The sequence below is a fragment of the Mesoplodon densirostris genome, chromosome 6 (assembly GCF_025265405.1).
Source record: "Mesoplodon densirostris isolate mMesDen1 chromosome 6, mMesDen1 primary haplotype, whole genome shotgun sequence".
In the NCBI taxonomy this organism is placed as follows: domain Eukaryota; kingdom Metazoa; phylum Chordata; class Mammalia; order Artiodactyla; family Ziphiidae; genus Mesoplodon; species Mesoplodon densirostris.
The window spans coordinates 31,109,073-31,131,430 of NC_082666.1; the positions used below are offsets into that span (position 1 = coordinate 31,109,073).

Consider the following 22,358-nt stretch of genomic DNA (forward strand, 5'->3'; position numbering starts at 1 on the left):
GCAGCCAAGAAGAGAAACATGTTTGTGGCAGTGTTGATGTCAGTTGTCCTTTTACATTCACATGCAGAGAAAAACATTAGCAGAATTCTTACACCAGTGTCCACACAATTTAACTGTTGCTTTATGGAAGTTGCTGTGAATTACTTTCCATTCTCATTTCTAAAGAGAGTTCTGCCTTTCCTAATATTTTTATATTACAAGTTTACGAACATTCATCTTCCCCTGAACTTTTATCCCACATTTGTTGAAACTCTTCTCTTACTTCTGTTTAGAATATTGGTTGAACTTCCTACATATCAGATCCAAGTCACTCTTAATTTGACCTACCACTCTTTTTTTAAAATTTAATTTTTATTTTATATTGGAGTATGGTTGATTTACAGTGTTGTGTTAGTTTCAGGTGTAAAGCAAAGTGATTCAGTTACCCATACGCATATATCCATTTTTTCAGATTCTTTTCCCATATAGGTTATTACAGAATATTTGACATACCACTCTTAAATTATCTAAATTTTCTTTTTCCCTCCCAAGTTTGCTTTCTTCTGGGGCCATTATTCACAAGAAAGAAGAATCTTCTTGCCAGTACATTCTTACTGGAATGGTAGCTGAATTTGGGAGATAGATAGTGGGGAGTTAGCTGGATCCACTTACAAATTAAGTGATTCTCTCTGTATACAAGCCTCTTGGGACATTCAGTACAGGTTTTAACTCAGCAAAACTATAAAATTACTACATGCCATAGACCATTACATTTCCTCACATGTAGGCACTGCACAGCATATTAAATTTATGAATGCCTGTATCTCTTCCCATAGCAATGAATAGTAGTCTGTATTGCTTATATTCCAGTAACAAGAGACTAACTGTAATGTATTATAGGGACGAAACCCCTTCAGACAGATGAAGGAAATTAATCATAATGAGAAATGATAAATATTTCTTTGTCTGTTGTCTTACTGATAAGATATATCAGATTCCAAGTATTTATTGTACAATTACATACGTGCAGTAGTTCAACTTTGAAGACTATAGCTAATGGAGATCAATTGTTCCACCTCTCTCCTTTCCTCCCTTTCTTACTAGTTAGGCTTGAAGATTTAAAATGTGTATCAAATTCCTTTCATCTTGGTCTTGATTATTGTATCTAAGATATTTGGTTTACTTTGTTATTTGTTAGGTCTCACATTGCTTTGAATTTTCATGTATAGAATTCCTTTTTCTTATTGTTATAGTTTTTTTTCAAATTAATACTTTGTTTTTTAGAACAAGTTTAGGTTTATGGAAAATTGAACAGGTAATACAGAGAGTTACCATATACTTCCCCTCCTCCCCTACATACAGTTTCCACGGTTATTAATGTCTTGCATTAGTGTAGTACTTTTGTAGTAATTGATAAATTATTATTAGCTAAAGTCCACAGTTTACATTAGGGTTCACTCTGTGTTATACAGTTCTGTGGCTTTTGATAAATGTATCATGTCATGTATCCACCACTACCTTATCATACAGAATAGTTTCACTGCCCTAAAATTCCCTTGTACTCTGCCCTGTTCATCCCTTGTATCCTGCTGCCTTGCTATAAGCTTGTTAGTTCCAGGAATTTTTCTGTTGATTCTTTGAGATTTTCTACATAGACAATCATGTCATCAGCAAATAAAGACAGTTTTATTTCTTCCTTCCTAATTTGTATATGTTTTACTTCTTTTCCTTGTCTTAATAGCATTTAGCTAGAACTTCCAGTACAGTGTTGAGTAGGAGTGGAGAGAGGGGATGTCATTGCCTTAGGGGAAAAGTATCTACTTTCTCAACATTAATGTTAACTTTAGGTATTTTTGTAGATGTTCTTTATCAAGTAAAGTTCCCTAGTTTACTGAGAGCTTTTGTCATGAGTGAATGTTGGATTTTGTAAAATATTTTTTTCTCCATCTATTGATATGATCATGTAATTTTTCTTCTGATCATCTGATTTTTCTTCTACTGATGTGATAGTTTACATTAACTAGTTTAGAATGTTGAACCAACCTTACATACTTGGAGTAAATCTTTTTAAACTTTTTTTTAGCAACAAAAGGTTTAAATACAATACTTGCACAGTTTCACACATTTCAGACACATCTGTATCATTGGAGGACCACATTCTCCAGTTAGCCTGCTATTTAAATGGAACATCTGTTAATGTTGAGGAGCTATGGAAAACCTCTTTCATGGAAAAGAAATTGATTAATGTTCATTCATGTTAATTGTGATTCATTTACCTCAGTTTGCTTTAATGAATCATAGAACTCTTTGGAGAAACATTTAAAAATTCTTAAATATTTTGTGGGGTTGCGGAGTTCATTTTTGTTCAGTGTTGAGAAATTACAGTTATTTTATAAACTAGGTTTTTTAAACACATTGAAAATACCTTGAATTATTTTAATCTTGGGATTCAAAGCAAGTTATTTTATTTTGTCAATAGTGATTTAATTTATATTCTCCAGCTGTTTAAAATAGCAGATTAAAAACGTGTTGAGAAGTAACAAATCATTCTTGATTGTTTATTCTTAGCATGTTTGAATTGCTTTTTGCTAACTAGGGTTTTACTATACTTTGAATAAGTCTATGAAAAACTTTGAAATATGAATTTTAAAACAGAGCTATGAAAAATGGTTATTTTGCATTTATAAGGTATCCCTTCTCTTAGCCTGATTCAATTGAACAGTTTAAAAATGACATGAAAAGCATAATTTGAATGACAAACATAAATACTGGATTAGTACTATAGTGAGAAATGAGCTTTTTTTTTTTTTCTTCAGTCCCCAAAGCTCCAGAGATAGATCCAGTAGAGTGTTTGGTGGCTGACAATTCTGTAACAGTAGCTTGGAGAATGCCAGAAGAAGATAATAAGATTGATCATTTTATACTGGAATATAGGAAAACTAATTTTGATGGACTTCCACGTGTAAAGGATGAGCGATGCTGGGAGATAATTGATAATATTAAGGGCACTGAATATACACTATCAGGTAAGATGACTGCACTTCATGAATCTCATTCTTGGAAGATAGATGTAATTGTGAAAAATATTTTGAATTACATTAAAAGATGAAGTTATTAAGTTTCTTTAGCCAAACTGACTTTTTGTATATTTATTATGGAAATGAATTTCTCTTAAAATATCAAGAAAACCTTCATTTTAATTACTTCTGGATATTTGCAATCTGGTAAAACAGTATATTTAAAACAAACATGAAGGGATGTTCTGGAAACTGTATTTCAGAGTGACATTTTATTTTTACCTTGGTTTTCTAATGATAAAAAAAGCTGTCAATTTTCTAGATGTATACACTACCCCTCATTTCAGTGATACTGTAAAGACTTGCCTTTACCCTTTTTTGATAACCTTCACGATAATACTTAAAAGTTAACCTTCACGATAATACTTAAAGTTAAGCTGTGACTTAGTATTAGAAATTTGTGTGTTGGCCTTTTGATAGTCTTTAAAAACATATCTCCATGTATAGGGGACTTTGGGTATTTGAAATGGCCAAATGTTGCCTGGGTTGTTCAATATTTGTTTTATGTGAGCAGTAACATTAGTAACGTTACCATTACTGAGCACTTACCATTTGTCAGGAGCTGGGCTGAAGTGTGTTACACACTACATCTCATTTAATCAGTACAATACATCTCATTTAGTCTTTATGGTGAAGAGGTTGGTTTTCTCTTTTCTGTTTTAACAGATACAAAACTGTGGCTCCGTCAAGTTGTTGAAGGTCCCATAGCTAGTAATTTTTGGATTGAGATTTTAATCTAGACCTGACTGACTTCAAAGTTTTGCTATTAATCCTTATGCTTCATTTTCTCTTTAAATTCATTTTTCACGTATGAAACAATGTGTCATAAATATAAAAATTCTATAGTGTCTACTTTCCAGAAATTGAATATGTTATTTTAAACTGTAGTGTCTCTCCATGAATGAAACCTTACTTATAATGAGGCTTGAGAGTATCTTTTTATTGCTAGGTTCAAAAAGCCCAGTGATAAACTGTATAATTTATTTTGAAGAAAATAATAGATAAATCATGATTTCTCTTATTTCAGGCATTATCACCCTTTTAACATAAATTTGTACCCTTCCTGAGTAAAAAGATAGTTCCAGGGAGGGAAAAATGTCTGTTTGAAGGTTCATACTCATACTTTTGGAGTAGATTCCTTTACTTTTCATATCTGAAAGCCATTTTTCATTTTTTCAGGCCTAAAGTTTGATTCAAAGTATATGAACTTCAGAGTGCGGGCTTGTAACAAGGCTGTGGCTGGAGAGTATTCTGATCCAGTGACTCTAGAGACCAAAGGTAAGATCAGTAGCTACTTGTACAGCATGAAACAGAACTTGACATCAGTAATTATTCCAGACCTTGTGACAGGAAACATTTCATGTATAGTTGCCTTCCTTCCCCACCTTGATCCCCCCCTTCCCCCCCCACCCCCCCGCAAAGGAATTCTCAGCAGGAGGAATTTTAAGATGGGAAAATTAGGACTACAGTAGTGGTTTCATTAGTTTTTCTTTTACCATGGTATTCAGATGGGTAAAATAGACTGATGATGTTCTCTCATGCATACTTACTTTACAAATTTCAGTCTAGTATAAATACATTCGCATGATTGAAGTTTGCCCAGAGTTTTCCCAGAGAATGGATTGTGACTCAATAATGGGGAAGTATGTATTCAGTTTAGTTCAGGTTCTTTTTGTTTTCTAAAATCTTATTGTAGAAATTAACATTTATATAGTTTATTAATGTTCACAAAGCTCACAAGTCTTCATTTGATCATTGAAACCATCTTGAGAGATCAGTAAAATAGATATTATTGATATCCATTTTGCAGGTGAAGAAAGTGAAGTTAAAGTCTTTTCCTAGAACTAGCTTGGAAAGTTGTGAATAAGAATCGATTTACAAGTTCTGTGCCAGCCCTTATTGTGGGCCTGGAATGTAAGTGCTTCTAGTCTCTGAGAACAGTTTGGATTTATTGTAGAATAACATATTTAAACACAGAAGATTTTTCAGGTATTTACCAATTTGAAGGCCACAATGCTAGAGGTCTTTCCAGTTGTGAGGTGATCATTGACTCAGTTTACTTCCAGAATCAGATTCTACACATTGTTGTTAGATAGTTGGGCCTTAGAGTGTTCCACTGACCTCTAGTTCATACAGCATTTAAATAGGGTTTGAATGCCAGAAGTTTGATATGATTTGGAGGCTGATATAAAAATATCATATTAGAATAAAACAAGATATGAGGTTCATAAGTTATTGACAAGACAAACTCATAAGAATATGTTTGCATCAGAAAGATTAAAAGAAACAAAACTAAGTCGAAGTAATTTGGATTAGCAAATGTTTTTATTTGAGAACTACAGATAACTTAGCCAAGAAATGCAATTACTTAGAATTACTTGTTAACAAACTGAGATGATACTGTGGTTTCTTTAGAGATTTTTACCATTTCACTAATAGTCATATTTACAGGCAGATAATCCTTCCTACATAACTTGAACTGATTTTAGCCCTTGTCAGGTAAAATTGCGTTATTATTAATATCCTCCCTCAAGAATATTATATGTTTTTTATTTCTTTTGTTCCTTCTCATTTACTTTTTATGTTTAGTGACCAAACTTGGGCCTAAATGTGGTGAATTGTACATTTCCATTCAAATTCCATAGATTCAGGAAAATGAATAACTGGCTTGTAGCTTCCTTGGAGCTGGGCTGTCTGCTCCTGTTAGCAATGTCTAGATTTTACCAGTCAAATTCTTGGTCTTAGGGTTTGTAGGGAAAGACTAAGTTGATTCTAGTCCTTTTGAGCAGTTCTCTCTGCGGGGTAAACCCCCTGGGGTTGGGTTAGACTGATACTAAACGCTGCGGCCCACTGAATCTTCTGGGACCTTCTGGGAGACTCAGAGTAAAATTATCTCTTAAGAAACTATGGGTCACAGGTTTTCTAGTGTTATTCCATACCACTGGAGTGGCCACTAATGACAACAGGAGCTCCAGAGAAAAGTTAGATTTTTTAAATGCTTTGTTAAACAGTTGTTTACTAATTTTTTGACTTGTTGCAGCCCTTTTTGACCAACCAGTAGAAATAAGTATATGAGCAAAGAACTGGAGGGAAAGGGAGAGAGATGGAGATTTAATAGTTGAGGCCACCAAAGCTTCATATCCTGCCACTTGTGGTGCTTGGTGTGGAAAATAGTGAACATTGTTAATATCTGTCTCTCCAGTTGTATGTGACTCTATTTCTTCTGTTATTGAAATTGTCAAAAGTGATGAATAATATTTCTTATGACCAGAATTTTTAAAGTACATTATCCCTTACTTCCTTGTAAAGGTAAATGATGTGATATTAATCACCAATTACTTTCTAGCCTCAAATGTTAGTGTCTATGATATAATTTTACAGTGCCTAGAAAGCAGCCACCAACACAAACTAAACACATGAAACATATCTGTGTCTGTGTTCTAATTTTTTTGGTACTTTGTTTTCACACTTTTAAAGATATGGAAGCTAATATCTGGCTATATTACAGGGCTTATATGAGAGACAGGACTAAAATTTGAGACCTCACTTTTGAGGCCAGTCTTTTATTTGCTTTTAAACTGCATGGTATTATCCCTCTTACCTTAGAGAGCCTCTGTGATTTAGTTGAGGCCCCATAAAGGGACAGTGTCCAAAAAAGAGATAAAAGGTTGCACCCCTGGGACTGGAACCCATGCTTTTCTGTTTGGGTGCTGTGGTATTTGATAAATTTGGTCTCAAGCGGCTTGGGGGTGATACCTGTTTTTGCCACCCTTGACTCTACTCATCTCTCCATCATCAAACACAGGGAATAGCTTTAAGATTTGTTTCTTCCCTTAGGATTTTAACAGGCAGCTGAGAGTGATGGCACCTTAGAGTTATATCCAATTTTTCTTTCTCTCAAAAATGCAGATGCCCTCACATGTATTAACTAATAACTAACATAGAGGTTAACCCTGTTTTCGTAAGGCAGTTCATTCTTGGTAATACAGGGTCTCAGTTTTGCTTAATCCTAACTTTTTAGCAACCCACCTGTTGAGGAATTCTGTTTCCATTTTTACTGAAAAGCTGCATTATTTCGTCTTTCAGTAAGCTCTTATCTGTTTACATGCAGATTTTGAAAGCTATTAACTTTTTTGCCTTTAGTATGACATTTTCTAAAAGTGGTTATGGTCAGTAGATTTGTATTTAGAATATTTAAAATACACTGAGCAATGGGTCAGATGCATAGGTAAAATTAAAGTGCTCTTTACGAAACAGAAGAGTATAAAAGGATTCTTGATTCACTAGGTAAGCACTAGGCTCTCTATATGAATATTTTGTTGTTTGATGATGTATATTTCACAGACACACTGAAACCTTAGCTAAATCACGTATTATCCTTAAGTGAAATGGGGTATTGTAAAGGAATATTTCTTCAGTGAGTACTTACCAGAAATTTCAACTTTTGGAGGGAAGTATAACTAATAAGCAGATTTATTGGTAACTAAGTAGTAGATAATACCTTTCTAAAGACTCAGTTTCTAGAAATTGCATATTAAATAGGAAGGACTGTGCATTACTCAGCTGTGAATCAATACATTTCAATGATTAACCCTCAGTATCCAAAGGGAGAAGGTAATACTGTGTTACACTGATTTCCTAAATTAACAGTTCTGAGTAAGTCTTGTGAATAGTACAGATAGTTCCCCCGATACCAAATAATTTGAAAAGCATAGTTTTGTTTTGGATTTTTAAAATTTGATTTCATTTAAGTAACCCCTCTCCCCAGTCTGTTCTTTGCCATGTATATCATCTTTAGCTCTATTAGCTGGGTTAGTTCCCTTGCTTCTGCCATCATGGCCTGTTTCTCTGTACTTGCCTTATTTTGAAACTACTAAGAGTTTAAGTATGAAATTAGTAAGTGTTAGAGCATAAGAGAAAATGTGTGTGTGCCAGGTTCTATAATTTTTTACACCACATCACTTTCTCCTCATCCTTAATTCTACCAGCTCCTCTTCCTATTTAGCCATAACAATCAGCTGATGCTCTAATAATAGGAAATTGAGGCTATTGATTTCAGCAGAAGGAATAGCAGAAAGACCAGTGGCCATGAAAGTACGTTGTATTTGGTTGGAGTACAGGATAGATATATAGAGGAGAATAATGGGAAATAGAGTAGGAATTTGTAGATTACGGCTTTATTGTTGTCGACTTTAAATTTTAGGATTAGGAATTGGAACTTTATTCTATATATACAGTGTTAAATCCATTGAGTAGGAAAACAATGTGATGATGGTTGTGCCTCAGAAACTAGAGATATGCTACATTAAAAAAAATTGAAATATTGTTTTGGTTAGCACTTAACTTCAGTTTGGATAACTCATCCTCCCATTTGAACCTGAGAGTTGAAGATACCTGTGTAGAGTGGGATCCTACTGGAGGAAAAGGTCAAGACAGCAAAATTAAAGGAAAAGAGAACAAGGGCAGGTAAGCTAGTTTATTAAATCTGTTATCTGAATAAAATGCTTGTACATTGATTCTTACTTGACAATAACTTAAAATGAAATTCTTGGGAAGGGTAAGCTGGGACAAAGTGAGAGAGTGGCATGGACATATATACACTACCAAATGTAAAATAGCTAGCTAGTGGGAAGCAGCTGCATAGCACAGGGAGATCAGCTTGGTGCTTTGTGACCACCTAGAGGGGTGGGATACGGAGGGTGGGAGGGAGACACAAGAGGGAGGAGATATGGGGATATATGTATATGTATAGCTGATTCACTTTGTTATAAAGTAGAAACTAACACACCATTGTAAAGCAATTATACTCCAATAAAGATGTTAAAAAAATTCTTATTAGTAACACCAAAGTGAAGAATATAATATTATCAGTACTTGAATTTGTCATTAACATTTTTCATTACTTTTTTTTAGTTTCTTTCCTAATCCTCTTCTTACTTACACCTTTTATTTCAGTATTCCATTTCTTTAAAGTTACATCTACAGCAGTTTGAACTGCTTAGAGAGAAATTCCTAGCAATAGTTCCTGAATTTTAGACTTATAGATCACCTGTCTTACCCGAAGGTCTGCAGTGAATGACAACTATTACCATGTACAGTCCCAGTGTCTAGCCCCTGATCAGCAGCCTTATGAACAAAGAGGCAGGCTTGGGACCTTTTGTTATTGTAGGACTTAATTAGATAGTCTCAAAGTATGGGGGCCTCTTTAAACAGAGATAAATTTTGCTCAAACTAAAATAAGGTAATCACTGTGAGTTAAACAGTGAATCAAAAGAAATTCCTCAGCAGACTTTTGATCTAATTTTAATATAAACTGTTAAATTTAAGTTGTAAAGCAGTCTCTTAACAGTTGCCTATTTTTATCTGACAGTGCCCATGTTACTTCACTGAAGAAACATACAAGGTGATGATCTATGTCTGTATAATTCTAGGACTTAGTATATCTAGCTTGGCTGAATAACTTTCATTTTTCTTTAACCAATAAGCAGAAGCCATTGCAGCAGCCTTCATAAGCTAAAATATTGGTCTGTGTAGACTGTCTGTATTGGTGGCTTATGTTTTGAATTTACAGCATTATAATGTGCTGTATATTATTTGGATTATGTTGTATACGATAACAAAACAATAAGCTCTGCTTTAAAGTCTTCCTTGAATTATTTTCCTTTATCTGATTTTTTTCTGCATTTACTTATACTTGGCACCTTTCTTGTTGTGCTGTATTCAATATATCTAACATTACAGCTTTGCATTTATATATATTTGACATGAGGCAGGTTTGAAGTGTCCTGTGTTTTATAATAATCATGCAGTTTCAGAAGCATCAAGGATAAAAAATAAAGGTCATTACTGAAGTTATTAGGACAGTGCCAGAAAGATGAATCACTTCAAATTGCACAAGTACTAATGTGCTAATTTGAAGATACCCCATATCTTTCCCAGAAACCAGAATGTGTTCTCTTTTCAAAATTATCTTTTCTTTTTTCTAGTTTAGTTGCTTATTATTGGTGAAAATGATTTCATAGTTAGTATATTATAAATTGTAAAGTGCTGCTGGATTTAATAGAATCAGTGAAGTTTCATTTGGTCATTTGGAGATTTTTAGACTACTTATATGTAGAATTTCATCATGTTATTTCTCTTTCTCTCTTCCCTCCTTTTAAGAGTATTTTATTATGTAGGCTACTTCTGGAATGTTACATACATTTATTCTTTCCATAAATATTTGTTCACTGCAGGATGTCAGCTGGATATTTTGGAGTTTATAGGGATAAACACTGTCCCTGCCTTCAAGGAATTTGCCCTAACTTATGTAGATGAGATATATCTCTCTATATAAATAACAATAATACAAGATAGAGATTATGTATAATAGTATGTGTGAATCAGGGAGTTTAGAGGAAGAAAGATTTCCTGAGCTGCCACATGTTGAAGTGGTCAGTTAGGACGATAAGCCAAACTGAAAGTAACAATCAAGACTTCATGCACTTACTGTGATAGTGTAAGCAAGAGGCCACAAAGGAAAGGGTGTTAGCTCCCCCCAGGGTTCCACTTTTCACAACAGAATGGCTCAGGGTGAGGGTTAGGTAAACGAGAGCAGATGGCAGATGGTGAATATCTGAGGATCATCTCACTGCCCAGGAAGGCCCAAACAAAAGGCTTCTCCTATTGTTTTATGGACCTGAGGCCAAGGAAATGAGAGGGGGAAAGGTTTGGAGTAGAAAAGTATTGAGGCAGAGTGGAGAAAAATGTCTTCAGACTGCTCCCTGACCCCTGCCCTCTTTAAGGAGGTCTCTGAAGAGGCAGCTGGAAAGGGTCTCAGCTGGGGGCCCCCTGCTGTAAGGGGGCCTCTGAATACAGGCGCCCAATCTAGGAATGCAGACATGCATATGAGCTTGGGGTTGCAGGGGGTATTGCAGCTGCTTCTAGAAACTGCAGTGAACTAGCTCTGCACCAAGTCTGGGATAGAGAAGGCAAGCATTTATAATTGCTTCTTGTTGGGCCTGAAAGATCATACATAGGATTTTGGCCTGGAGCTGGACTCTTCAGAAAAGTTATTTAGCCTGGTAGGATCTGGGAAACCTTCATTAGTGAAATGGTATTTAGGTTGGTTCTCAAATAAGTGGAAGAATGTGTAGCGTTTGGACTTGCAGTGAGAGAAGGAGCAAGGAAAGGAAAAGGCACTGAAACAGATTGCCTGAGTTTAAGGAACATTTGAGTGACTATATTTAGCTGGATAGTGCTCTCCAGAGGTGAGAAGGCTGGAAAAGCACAGTGGGCCCAGATCAACAATAACCTGAAAAGCCAAGCTAAGTCATTTGTAGGCAGTAAGAAAGTGCTTGAAGATTTTAAAGTAGGAGAATCAGGTTTATCTCATAACAGTGAACAAATGAATTGGGTAGCAGAGAGATCATCTGGGAAGCTGGTAAAACAATCCAGAGTAGAGGTAACAAAGAGCCTTAATTCAGATAGTTGAGTGACTGAGGTGTCTTTAAAGGATGGGATCATGTTTGCTTTAAGACAGGGGGTCCCCAAGCCCCGGGCCTGGCTGTGACTGATAACGGTCGTCTTGGGAGGAGGGGCGCACGGCAGGAGGTAAGCAGCAGGTGAACAAGCGAAGCTTCATCTGCCTCTCCCCATCGCTCGCCTTACCACCTGAACCATCCCGCCCCCAGTCCATGGAAAAATTGTCTTCCACGAAACCGGTCCCTGATGCCAGAAAGGTTGGGGACCGCTGCTTTAAGACAATAACAGCTGTTGTACTTATTGCAAAAATGTACTTAGGGTTGGAAGTCTAGAATGCTGCGAAGGAAGACATCTCCTTATTTAATTTTTCTCTGAAATTTAAGATGCCATTCTTAGTAGTTACATCTGTTTTTCTTTTTGCCATGCTTTCCCTTTATTTCTTTACTACTGGTAAGTTATAATTTTTTTTTGTTTTATGAATGCAGTGACTTGATATAATTGAAATGTTATTTTTTTAAACATCTTTGGGATTTGATCTATTTTGAGTTTTGGGGAGTTAGTGAGAGGCCTGAATACTGTCCAGTTTACCGTATCATATAATTTGATAAAGGGAGGTCAGGTTGCATCTTGTCCATTTTAGTAGAAGAAATGCTTTATAATACTTGATATTATCCTGTGCCTGGATTTGGGTAATTGCTATTTTTCTTTTTAAGAAGAAAAGTTACAGAACAAAAACATTGGGTTGGCCAAAAATTTCTTTCAGTATTTAAGTAAAAATAAAATACCTATTTTTCATTTTCACCCAGAACTTTATTGAACAATGTATTCACCATTTTGTTCCACTACCTTCTGCCATTTTTCAGGCAATGTCATAATTCCATCTTCCCAAAACTTTTTATCTTTTTGAGCAAAGAACTGTTCCAGGTGCCTTTTACAGTCTTCCAGGGAATTGACATTTTTTCCATTAAGAGAATTTTGTAAAGACCGAAATAAATGGAAATCCAAAGGTGCAGTGTCTGGTAAATACGGCGGATGAATCAACTTCCCAGCCAAGCTGTAGCAGTTTTTGCCTGATCGTCAAAGAAACATTTAGTCTTGCGTTATACTTATGGAAGATTATGCATTTTCTGTTGACTAATTCCGGACACTTTTCATCGAGTGCTGCTTTCAGTTGGTCTAACTGGGAGCAGTACTTGTTGGAATTAATCGTTTGGTTTTCTGGAAGGAGCTCATCATAGAGAACTCCCTTCCAATCCCACAATATACACATCACCCTCTTTGGATGAAGACTGGCCTGTGGTGTGGTTGGTAGTGGTTCATTTCACTTGCCCCATGATCTCTTCCCTTCCACATTATTGAACAGTATCCACTTTTAATTGCTCATCACAATTTGTTTTAAAAACGAAGCATTATCATTATGTTTCACTAGAGAATCACATGCAGAAATATGGTCAAGAAGGTTTTTTTCACTTAACTTATGTGGAACCCAAATATCAAAGCGATTAATATAACTGAGCTCATGCAAATGATTTTCAGTGCTTGATTTGGATATTTTGAGTATTTCGGCTACCTCCCATGTCGTTGATTGTTCTCAATTAATGTCTCGATTTGATTGCTATCAACTTCAACTGGCCTACCCAACCGTGGCATGTTATCCAGTGAGAAATCTCCAGCATGAAACTTTGCAAACGACTTTTGACACGTTTGATCAGTCACAGCACCTTCTCCATACACTGCACGAATCTTTTTTTGCATTTCAGTTGCGTTTTTATCTTTCTTGAAATAATAAGGCATAATATGCTGAAAATGTTGCTTTTTTCTTCCATCTTCAGTATTAAAATGACTACACAAAAATTCACCGATTTTGATAAGTTTTTTTTAAAATGCACACTGATACGATACCTGTCACAATATAGTCTAACAAAACTGTTTCGAATGAAGTTAAAGACAACTAAGCGCTAGTAGAGCCATCTTACGGAAAAATGCTGCACGAACCTTTTGGCTAACCCAATACCCACTGCTTGTAAAAAAGGTTATTTAGGTTTTTTTTGTTTGTTTGTTTGTTTTTGCGGTACGTGGGCCTCTCACTGTCGTGGCCTCTCCCGCTGCAGAGCACGGGCTCCGGACGCGCAGGCTCAGCTGCCATGGCTCACGGGCCTAGCCGCTCCACGGCATGTGGGATCTTCCCGGACCCGGGCACGAACCCATGTCCCCTGCCTTGGCAGGCGGACTCTCAACCACTGCGCCACCAGGGAAGCCCGATTATTTAGTTTTGATTATAATAGTGTTAAAAAGAAAAATAACAATTACCCAAATCCATGCACAGGATAATAACAAGTATTATAAAGCATTTCTCCTACCAAAATAAGACTTGCTTTTCATTTAAATTTAACTGCAAGAAATGTAAGCTATAATCCATTATCTTTCTTGAGTTCTTTTTTTCTCCCTTGAGTTCTTTTTTTCCCTTTTTGTATTGTCTCATATTTCAACTGTATGTTCTTTGTACAAGCCTTGCTCAGTCTGCATGGTATTAGTGTTTTTAGCATGCTTTATGTTGATGACTTCTTACATTTAAGTGTTATAATTGACAAATATGTTTAATAATAAATAATTCAAATAAAATTAAATGTTACTATTTGTGCAGCGTGATTAGAAATCTTTAGAAAGGTTCATTTGTTGATTTATAATTTTAGTTTGTGAAACATGTGCAACATAGAATATTTGTTTTTCTTTTTGTTCCTGTTTATCTAGAAGTGGTACACCATCCCCTAAACGGACATCCATAGGCTCCAGGCCACCAGCAGTAAGAGGCAGCAGAGATCGTTTTACTGGGGAATCATATACAGTGCTGGGTAGGATAAACATAATAGTTCTTCATTATCTCAGATTAAAGGCATCATAGTCACATTGGTGGACTTTCCACTCAGTGGTGGAGTGGCTGCCTGTGTATTGAATGAATCGTTGCCAAAGTTTCTCCCTCTTGAAGCTTAATTACTTTGGTGGGTTTTCAAATTGTCTTTTTATTTGTATGTTTTAAATTCTGCTTCAGTTTACATAGTGCTCCACATTTATAACTCTTGAGGGGATAGTAGGGAAGAAAAGAATATAAAAGAAGCCTTTTATATTCAGAAAAGCTAACAGTAAATGTGCAAGTCATTATAGTAGATACTCTGCATTTAGTGTCTGTGTGTTAGCATGATTTTTCTCCTGAATCAGATTTTTTGTGCCATTTTGTGGGACAAGATATAGGTAAAACTCTGTGACTCATAAGGAAGAGGTAAGAGTCAAATTTACCTTCTGATCTTTTGTAGGAGACACTGCTATTGAAAGTGGACAACATTACTGGGAGGTCAAGGCCCAGAAGGATTGTAAATCCTACAGTGTGGGAGTAGCATACAAGACTTTGGGGAAATTTGACCAATTAGGAAAGACAAACACTAGTTGGTGTATCCATGTCAACAACTGGCTACAAAACACATTTTCAGCAAAGCATAATAATAAAGTCAAAGCCTTGGATGTTACTGTTCCTGAAAGAATAGGTGTATTTTGTGATTTTGATGGGGGTAAGTTTACTGATTTTCTCCTAAGTTATTTCATCATCGTTGCTTGTATTTTAGTACTTTTCATTAGTAATCATCTCTACAGAATTTCCATTAGTATTGTGGTAAGGGTATTTTGACCTTCTAGGATTTGATCACAAACATAATTTCAGCTCTGTAATTGACTGAAAGGGCACACGATGTCTGCTTGCAGGCCTGAAAAAGCACTCATCTATAATATACTAAGTAAGTTTGAAAAAAAGATTTTGCTAATTTTAGTCTTGAGCCTTAAAATTTCTTATGCCCATTTTAATTCCTCCTTTACCTTGTTTTATTGCTTGTTAAGAGTGGTAGAGTCAGATTTTTTGAGTTGGAATAGACCTTAGAAATTACCCAATCCATTTGCCACATAGTATAAAATCCTTATTACATTATATCTGCAAGTAGTTGCCACTCCTGTGCTGGAACTTTTCTATGTGAAGCTAATTGTCTTAGAAGGCAGCCTGTTTCGCTGTAGGATAACACTTGGTTAGAAGGTTTTTCTTAACTCACTTTGTCTTCTCAGTAACTTCTGAGACTGTTGCTCTTAAATTTTGTCATCTGAAGAAACACAGAATTATATTCCCTAATTCATACTTACATTACAGTAAGTCCCCTACCTATGAACCTTCAAGTTGTGAACTCTCAAAAATGTGAATATGCGTTCGCGTGTCCAATCATGTAAGTTAGTTCAAGTTTCTAGCGTACATTGTCACGTGTATACATCCTCTACAAGTGGTTGTGCTTTTGTGTACTCTACTGTACAGTACTGTATAGGGTACAGTAGTACAGTATCTTATTTCAAGCCCAGGATGTCAGGAAGCAAGCCTAAAAGCAGCGGTGATGTAGCTGGTACTACTAAGAAGAGCCAAGCGATAAGGATGGAAACAAAAGTGAAAATAATTGAGAGAGTGGAGCAAGGTGAAAAGATGGTAGACATCGCTCATTCTTATAACACGAATCGTTCAACCATCAGCACAATTCTAAAGAACAAGGACAAGGTCGGACATGTGAAGTCGGCTGTGCCAAAGATGTCGACAATAATATTGAAAAAGCGTAGAAAAGTGATGGAGGAGATGGAGAAACTTCTCAGTGTGTGGATGCAGGATCAGCATCAGCGCTGAGTCCTGCTCAGCTTAATGCTGATTCAAGGGAAAGCTAAAAGCCTTTATGAAGACTTGAAGAAGAAACATGGCGAAGAATCAGAGGGCACACCTTTTAATGCCAGCCATGGCTGGTTTTATCGGTTCAAGGCTAGAGCCAACCTTCACAACGTAGAAGTAAGTGGCGAGGCAGCAAGTGCAGATATGGTAGCTGCTCAGGAATTTCCTGAAACGCTTTGAGAAATTATTGATGAAGGTATGTATTTACCCAAGCAGGTTTTTTTTTTTTTTTTTTTTTTTTTTTTTTTTGTGGTACGTGGGCCTCTGACTGCTGTGGCCTTTACCATTGCGGAGCACAGGCTCCGGACACGCAGGCCCAGCGGCCGTGGCTCACGGGACCAGCCACTCCACAGCATGTAGGATCTTCCTGGACCGGGGCACGAACCCATGTCGCCTGCATCGGCAGGCAGACTCTCTACCACTGCGCCACCAGGGAAGCCCCCAAGCAGGTTTTTAATGTGGATGAGACAGGACTGTACTGGAAGAGGATGCCAGACTGAAGTTACATCAGTAAGGAGGAAAAGGTGATGTCAGGCTATAAAGCAGCAAAGAATAGACTAACTCTGTTGTTTGGAGGCAATGCTTCTGGTGATATGAAGCTGCAGCCTCTCTTAGTTTTATCATTGAGAGAACCCAAGAACCCTTAAACACATAGCCAAGGGCTCTCTTCCTGTTTTCTGGAAGAGTAACCCCAAAGCCTGACTTACACAGACCATTTTCCAGGACTGGTTTTCCCACCACTTTATCCCAGAGGTAGAGCAATGTTGCTTGGCAAAGGACATCCCATTCAACATTCTTTTGCTGCTTGAGAGTGCTCTGGGCCACCCCCTATTCATGGACAACTTTCATCCCAACCTCAAAGTAGTGCATCTGCCACCAAATACTATGTTTATCATCCAACCTATGGACCAGGGAGTTATACCAACTTTCAAGAAATATTATTTACATCACACTTTTCATCAGGCAGTAAAGGCAAGTGACGGATCAGGAACAACCTTGCAGCAATTTTGGAAGGACTGTAACATCTACAAGGTCATAAAAAATACGGACTTTGCTTGGTGTGAGGTTATGGCCATCACCATGAATGAGGTTTGGAAGAAGCTTTGCCCACAGTGTGTTCACAATTTTCATGGATTTGAGAAGGTGGATGAGGAGTCCAAAGAGGTCTTCAGCAACTTAGTAACCCTCAGCGAATAGCTGACACTAGATCTGCAAGAGGACGACTTCATTGAATTCCTTGCTATGCAACACGAGGAGCTTACTAATGAAGACGTGATGGAACTGGAGGCCCAGAGAAAGGACGAAGAGACAAGAGGAAGAAGTAACTGAAGAACTGAAGAGATTCATGATGCAGGAAATGGCAAGGGGATTTTCTTTATTTGAGGAGGCACTGTGAGTTTTTGAGGCACAGGACCGGAACGTAGAACGGTACATGAAGGTTGCAGCAGCCATTCAGAATGCAATCCAGGGCTACCATGTCATCTATAATGAGAAAAAAAGAGCTACTACCCAGACATCACTGGATCGTTTTTTCAAGAGGGTAGATAGAAATAAATCCAGCAAGGAACCAGGACCTGTGGCATCCACGTCAGGTCTGAGTGGAATTGCAGCTTGCCCTCCGTCTCCTGTTGCTGACGATCCTTCAACTCTGCCATCTCCCACCTCCTCTCCCTCTTCCAGTCAGTAACTCTTCTTGCCTGTTCACTCGATGCCAGCCCCTGTATGCCAGCTGTTGTACTGTACAACTGTACTTTTCAAGGTACTGTACTGTAAGATTTTAAATGTTTTCTTTATTTTTGTGTTTGTTTTTTATGTATTATTTGTGTGAAAAGTATTATAAACCTGTTACAGTACAGTATTATATAGCCAATTGTGTTAGTTTGGTACCTAGGCTAATTTTGTTGGATTTAGGAACAAATTGGACTTACAAACGCATTCTCAGAATGGAACTCATTCGTATGTAAGGGACTTACTGTATAATCCTTATTTGTTTAAAAACTACTAACATTGCTTCTCTTGCCCTGTTTTTCCAGACTGTACATTCCCTATACCATTAGCTGTTCCTTTTATAATTTAACTTTTCCAAATCCTTATTATCTCCTGTGGTTGTATGCTATGTCTATATATATTTGAAAGATTGGTTCTCAAAGTAGAACACACAACTTCTGACCATCATAGGTTAGTGATTTGGCAGCATAATTTCCAGTAATATGACTTAACAGCACTGTAGATCAATATTGAGCTTGTAGCCACCTAATCCACTAGACCTTTTTCCATGGAGTTCTGTCAGATTATCTTTTTTTCTCTGATATTGTCAGTGTAGGGGGTTTTTTTGTTGTTGTTTATAACTCAAATGAAGAATATTATATTTCACCTTAAGTTTCATCTTAATAGATTAGGCCCATCTTTCCCTCCTGTTAAGATCATCTAAAAATTAACTTGGTGGGGTTTTTTTTTTTGCAAAATTTCTTTAAGCTTTTTGAGTTAGGTATTTGATAAGTATCTTCTCTACTGTCATCTAAATATTTATAAAACTTTTGAAGATGAGGTACTGTTGAACTAGGGAACAAAAGTAATTCCCTAAATGCTTCTATCCAAGTTGACATTTAGAGCTAATAAAACCAAATTTTACCATTTTAGTTAACATTGTGTCCAGATGATTCCATGAGGCATCAACCTGGTTACTCAAACAAAAAAGTAAACAAATTGATTTTGGTTTGATTTATTTTTAGTGATAGTGATGACATGTCAGTTTTGCTGCATCTTTTTTATTTACTCCTTTTGAATCAGATAAATATTTTCCTCAGGATAACTAGTAAATGTATTAGCATACATTTTTCTTTTCTTTTTCAACTACCAAGATAGCGTTTGCTTACCTTCTCTTTTCCCATACTTGATGGTTCCTTAAAGATAGTAGTAAGAAGTATAATTGTTAACCTAGAGCATAGGGTATAGAAAGAAATTGTAATGTAGGATGGGATCAGATTCTGAGGGCCTTGAAAAATAATAATAGGCTAGTCTTTTTTTAGTAGTTGGTGGGGGGGGCTTCTGTTCATTTTAGAAAACTATAGTCATATGATTGTAATATAGTTTTAGAAATATTAGAGAGTAAATGGTTAAATGTAGAAGAGACTGCAAACATTGATAGGGGGAGACTTCAAGGAAGTGGTCTTTAAGCAATATTGACAGGACCATGTCTGTTTTGTTAAGTATTATGTCCTTGTTGCCTGGCAAGTGCTTCACACAGTGAGCCCTTAATAAGTATTTGTTGAGTGATTAGTGGTAAGAGGGATCTGAGCAGTGAGGAATCAAGAAGAATGAATTTGATGGTGTGAAAGTAGAATTCATAGGACATGATAACTAAATATGGATTGGAGGGAGAGACAAAGAAGAACTGAAGATGACTGAGTTTCCATCCAGTGTGATCAACAGGGTGATAGTATCATCAACAGGATAGAGAGCATAGAGTCCTGGGGAAACATGAGATGCCAGCAGGACAGCCATTTGGCATTATTAGCTGAAGCTAAATATTAGAAATGGCATCACGAATGGCCAGTGAATATTGCACAGAACAGTTAAGCATTATTGCTCTGCTGTGTACTAACTTTGTGACCATGTATAGGTTGCTTGATATTTTGAGGTAATATGTATAAATCACCCAGTTCTTTAATAGTAGGCATAAATGTTAGTTTCTTTTCTCTCCTTCTCCTTGTTTAGTGGCAGCAGTGGGAGCATTGTAGAGAGAAAGAGCCTGGACAAGCATCTACATTTATTTTTTTTAATTAACATATGACTATTTTGATAGCATCACTAAGAGTTCCCACTAATAGAAATTGTTGTCCATATTACATGTTGGGTATGGATTTAAGCCCCTTTTGCATATTGTTCTCACTTAATCCTTATAACTATCCTAAAAGGTCAGAATTATTAATCTCATGTAACAGATGAGGAAACTGAGGCTCAGAGAGGTTAAGTGAGAAGCATCTAGAAAGTTGGGTTTGAAAGAGCAATGAGGTGATCTGTTTCCTCCCTGGGAGTCTACCCACTGTTGATGCCCCTGTTTCTGGCTTTAAGCATCTACATTTAGAATAGGAGAAAAAGAGACAGAAGATATCTTCAGGATTAGGAAACAAACCAAGAGAATAGTCATGAGAGAAGAGTTTGAAGAAGTGATAACAGTTGTGAGGATGCCATCAGGTTGGACAGTTAGGTTGTCAGAAAGAGTGGTTTAGTTGCATGATCATTGTTGAAAGACAGACTGTGAGGAGATTTTAACAATTAACAAAGCTGAAGCAGTGATAACTATACCATGATTTCAGAAACTCAGGTATAAGCATGGCTTCAAGTAGTTAGAAGACAAAGTTTCATAGAGTAAACCTTAAATGGTGATAGGATTTGGGTGGAAAGGCTGCTTATATAATAAAAATGAGGAAGAAATAACCATGGCTTTTACTGGGCTAAGGAAGCCATTTGTTAAATAATGATAAAATAAATAGTCTATAGTTGAGTAAGTAGAATAGTGCCAGATTATGCAAGCACTATGGAGATCTTGAAAACCAGGGAAAGAAAACTGGATTTGGGCTTTTTCTTAAGCATGTTTACTACTGATTTGCAAGTGAGAATTACTAAGTCAAAAAAATTAATGCCAAAATGTGCATTTGGTTATTACTTTTATGCATGATTTTATGTTAGTCTTAATTAGATATTATAATTTTTTTCAATAATAAATCAGATTTTTTTTCTCCTTCCTTTTAGGTCAGCTTTCTTTCTATGATGCAAACTCAAAACAGTTGTTGTATTCCTTTAAGACAAAATTTACTCAGCCAGTACTACCTGGTTTCATGGTTAGTACGTAATTTATATTTTATTTGGTTTGGCAACTTTAAGGAGAACAGTCTATGCTGTATATTTGGGGAAGCACAATATCTTATTTTTTCTTTATATTCCTCTCCCTTTCCCCAGTCCACCTCTCCCAAATCTGTGTTTGTCTGTATATTTTTGGTATATTTTATTGAAATAAGTGTTAAGACACAAAAGCCTGCAAATCATAAGTGTGTAGTTTGATCAATATTCATAGGACTGCACTCATTTTTGTAACCAGCATCTAGGTCAAGAAACGGAGCATTGTGCCCATTTCCAGCCCCTAACGGCCCTCCTCCAAAGTGGTTACTGTCTTGAGTTTTAGTACCATAAATTCATTTGCCTTCTTTTCAACTTTGTGTAAATGGAATCATACAGTATCTTTTTGGCTCAATATTATGTTTGTGAGATTTATCCATGTTTTTCTATGTGGTGGTAGTTCACATAGTTTTCTATTGTATGTATATGTATAGTTTTCCATTATATGACTATATCATAATTTATTTACCCATTCTAATTTAGTTGGATACTGGGGTGGTTTCCCATTGGAGACATTTACAAATAGAACTTCTATAAATATTCTTGTTAATGTCTTTTGGTAGATATGTATATGTATTTCCAATGGGTATATAATTAGGATTGAGGTTGCTAGATCATATGGTATGTGTGTAATCAACTGTAGTAGAGTTTTCCAAAGACGTTGGTTATACTAATTTATCACCAGCAGTATGTGAGAGTTTGAATTCCTCCACATCTTTATCAACACTTGGTATTGTCTTTTTAAAAATTTTTATCCTTCTAATGGGTATGATATATTACATTGTGGTTTTCATGTGCATTTCCTTGGTGATCAGTGCTGTTGAACACCTTTTAATATGTTTATTGACTGTTTGGATATATTCTTTTGTGAAATGCTTGCTCAAGTCTTTTGCCTGTATTTCTGTTGGATTTTCTTCCTCTTTCTTACTGATTGTTTTGGAGTTATTTCTATAGTCTGAGTCTTTTGCCAGATATATGTATTGCAGTTATCTTTTCCACTCTGGCTTTCCTTTCCCCTCTCTTATTGGTGTCTTTTGATGAACAAAAGTTGTTAATTTTAATGTTGCTCAGTTTATCAGTTTTTTTCATTTATGGTTAGCACTTTTTGTGTTCAGTCTAAAAAATTTTTATTCACTCCCAAGGTCATGAAAATACTGTGTTTTCTTCTAAAAGCAAAATTTTCCTTATACATTTAGACA

General features: G+C 36.2%; 1 protein-coding gene across 5 annotated transcripts in view; it reads left to right on the forward strand.

Annotated features, from left to right (window-relative positions):
• FSD1L (fibronectin type III and SPRY domain containing 1 like) overlaps positions 1–22,358 on the forward strand; it is a 66,850-nt gene that overhangs the window by 40,319 nt on the left and 4,173 nt on the right. For 3 of the 5 annotated variants that reach the window (XM_060100775.1, XM_060100771.1, XM_060100773.1), the window contains 7 exons: positions 2,796–3,005; positions 4,236–4,334; positions 8,393–8,522; positions 9,427–9,459; positions 14,271–14,371; positions 14,831–15,082; positions 21,016–21,104. In XM_060100775.1, coding sequence (XP_059956758.1) covers positions 2,796–3,005; positions 4,236–4,334; positions 8,393–8,522; positions 9,427–9,459; positions 14,271–14,371; positions 14,831–15,082; positions 21,016–21,104 — 914 coding nt within the window. The remainder of the gene's footprint in view (positions 1–2,795; positions 3,006–4,235; positions 4,335–8,392; positions 8,523–9,426; positions 9,460–14,270; positions 14,372–14,830; positions 15,083–21,015; positions 21,105–22,358) is intronic. The other 2 variants (XM_060100772.1, XM_060100774.1) reach the window with 2 other exon arrangements.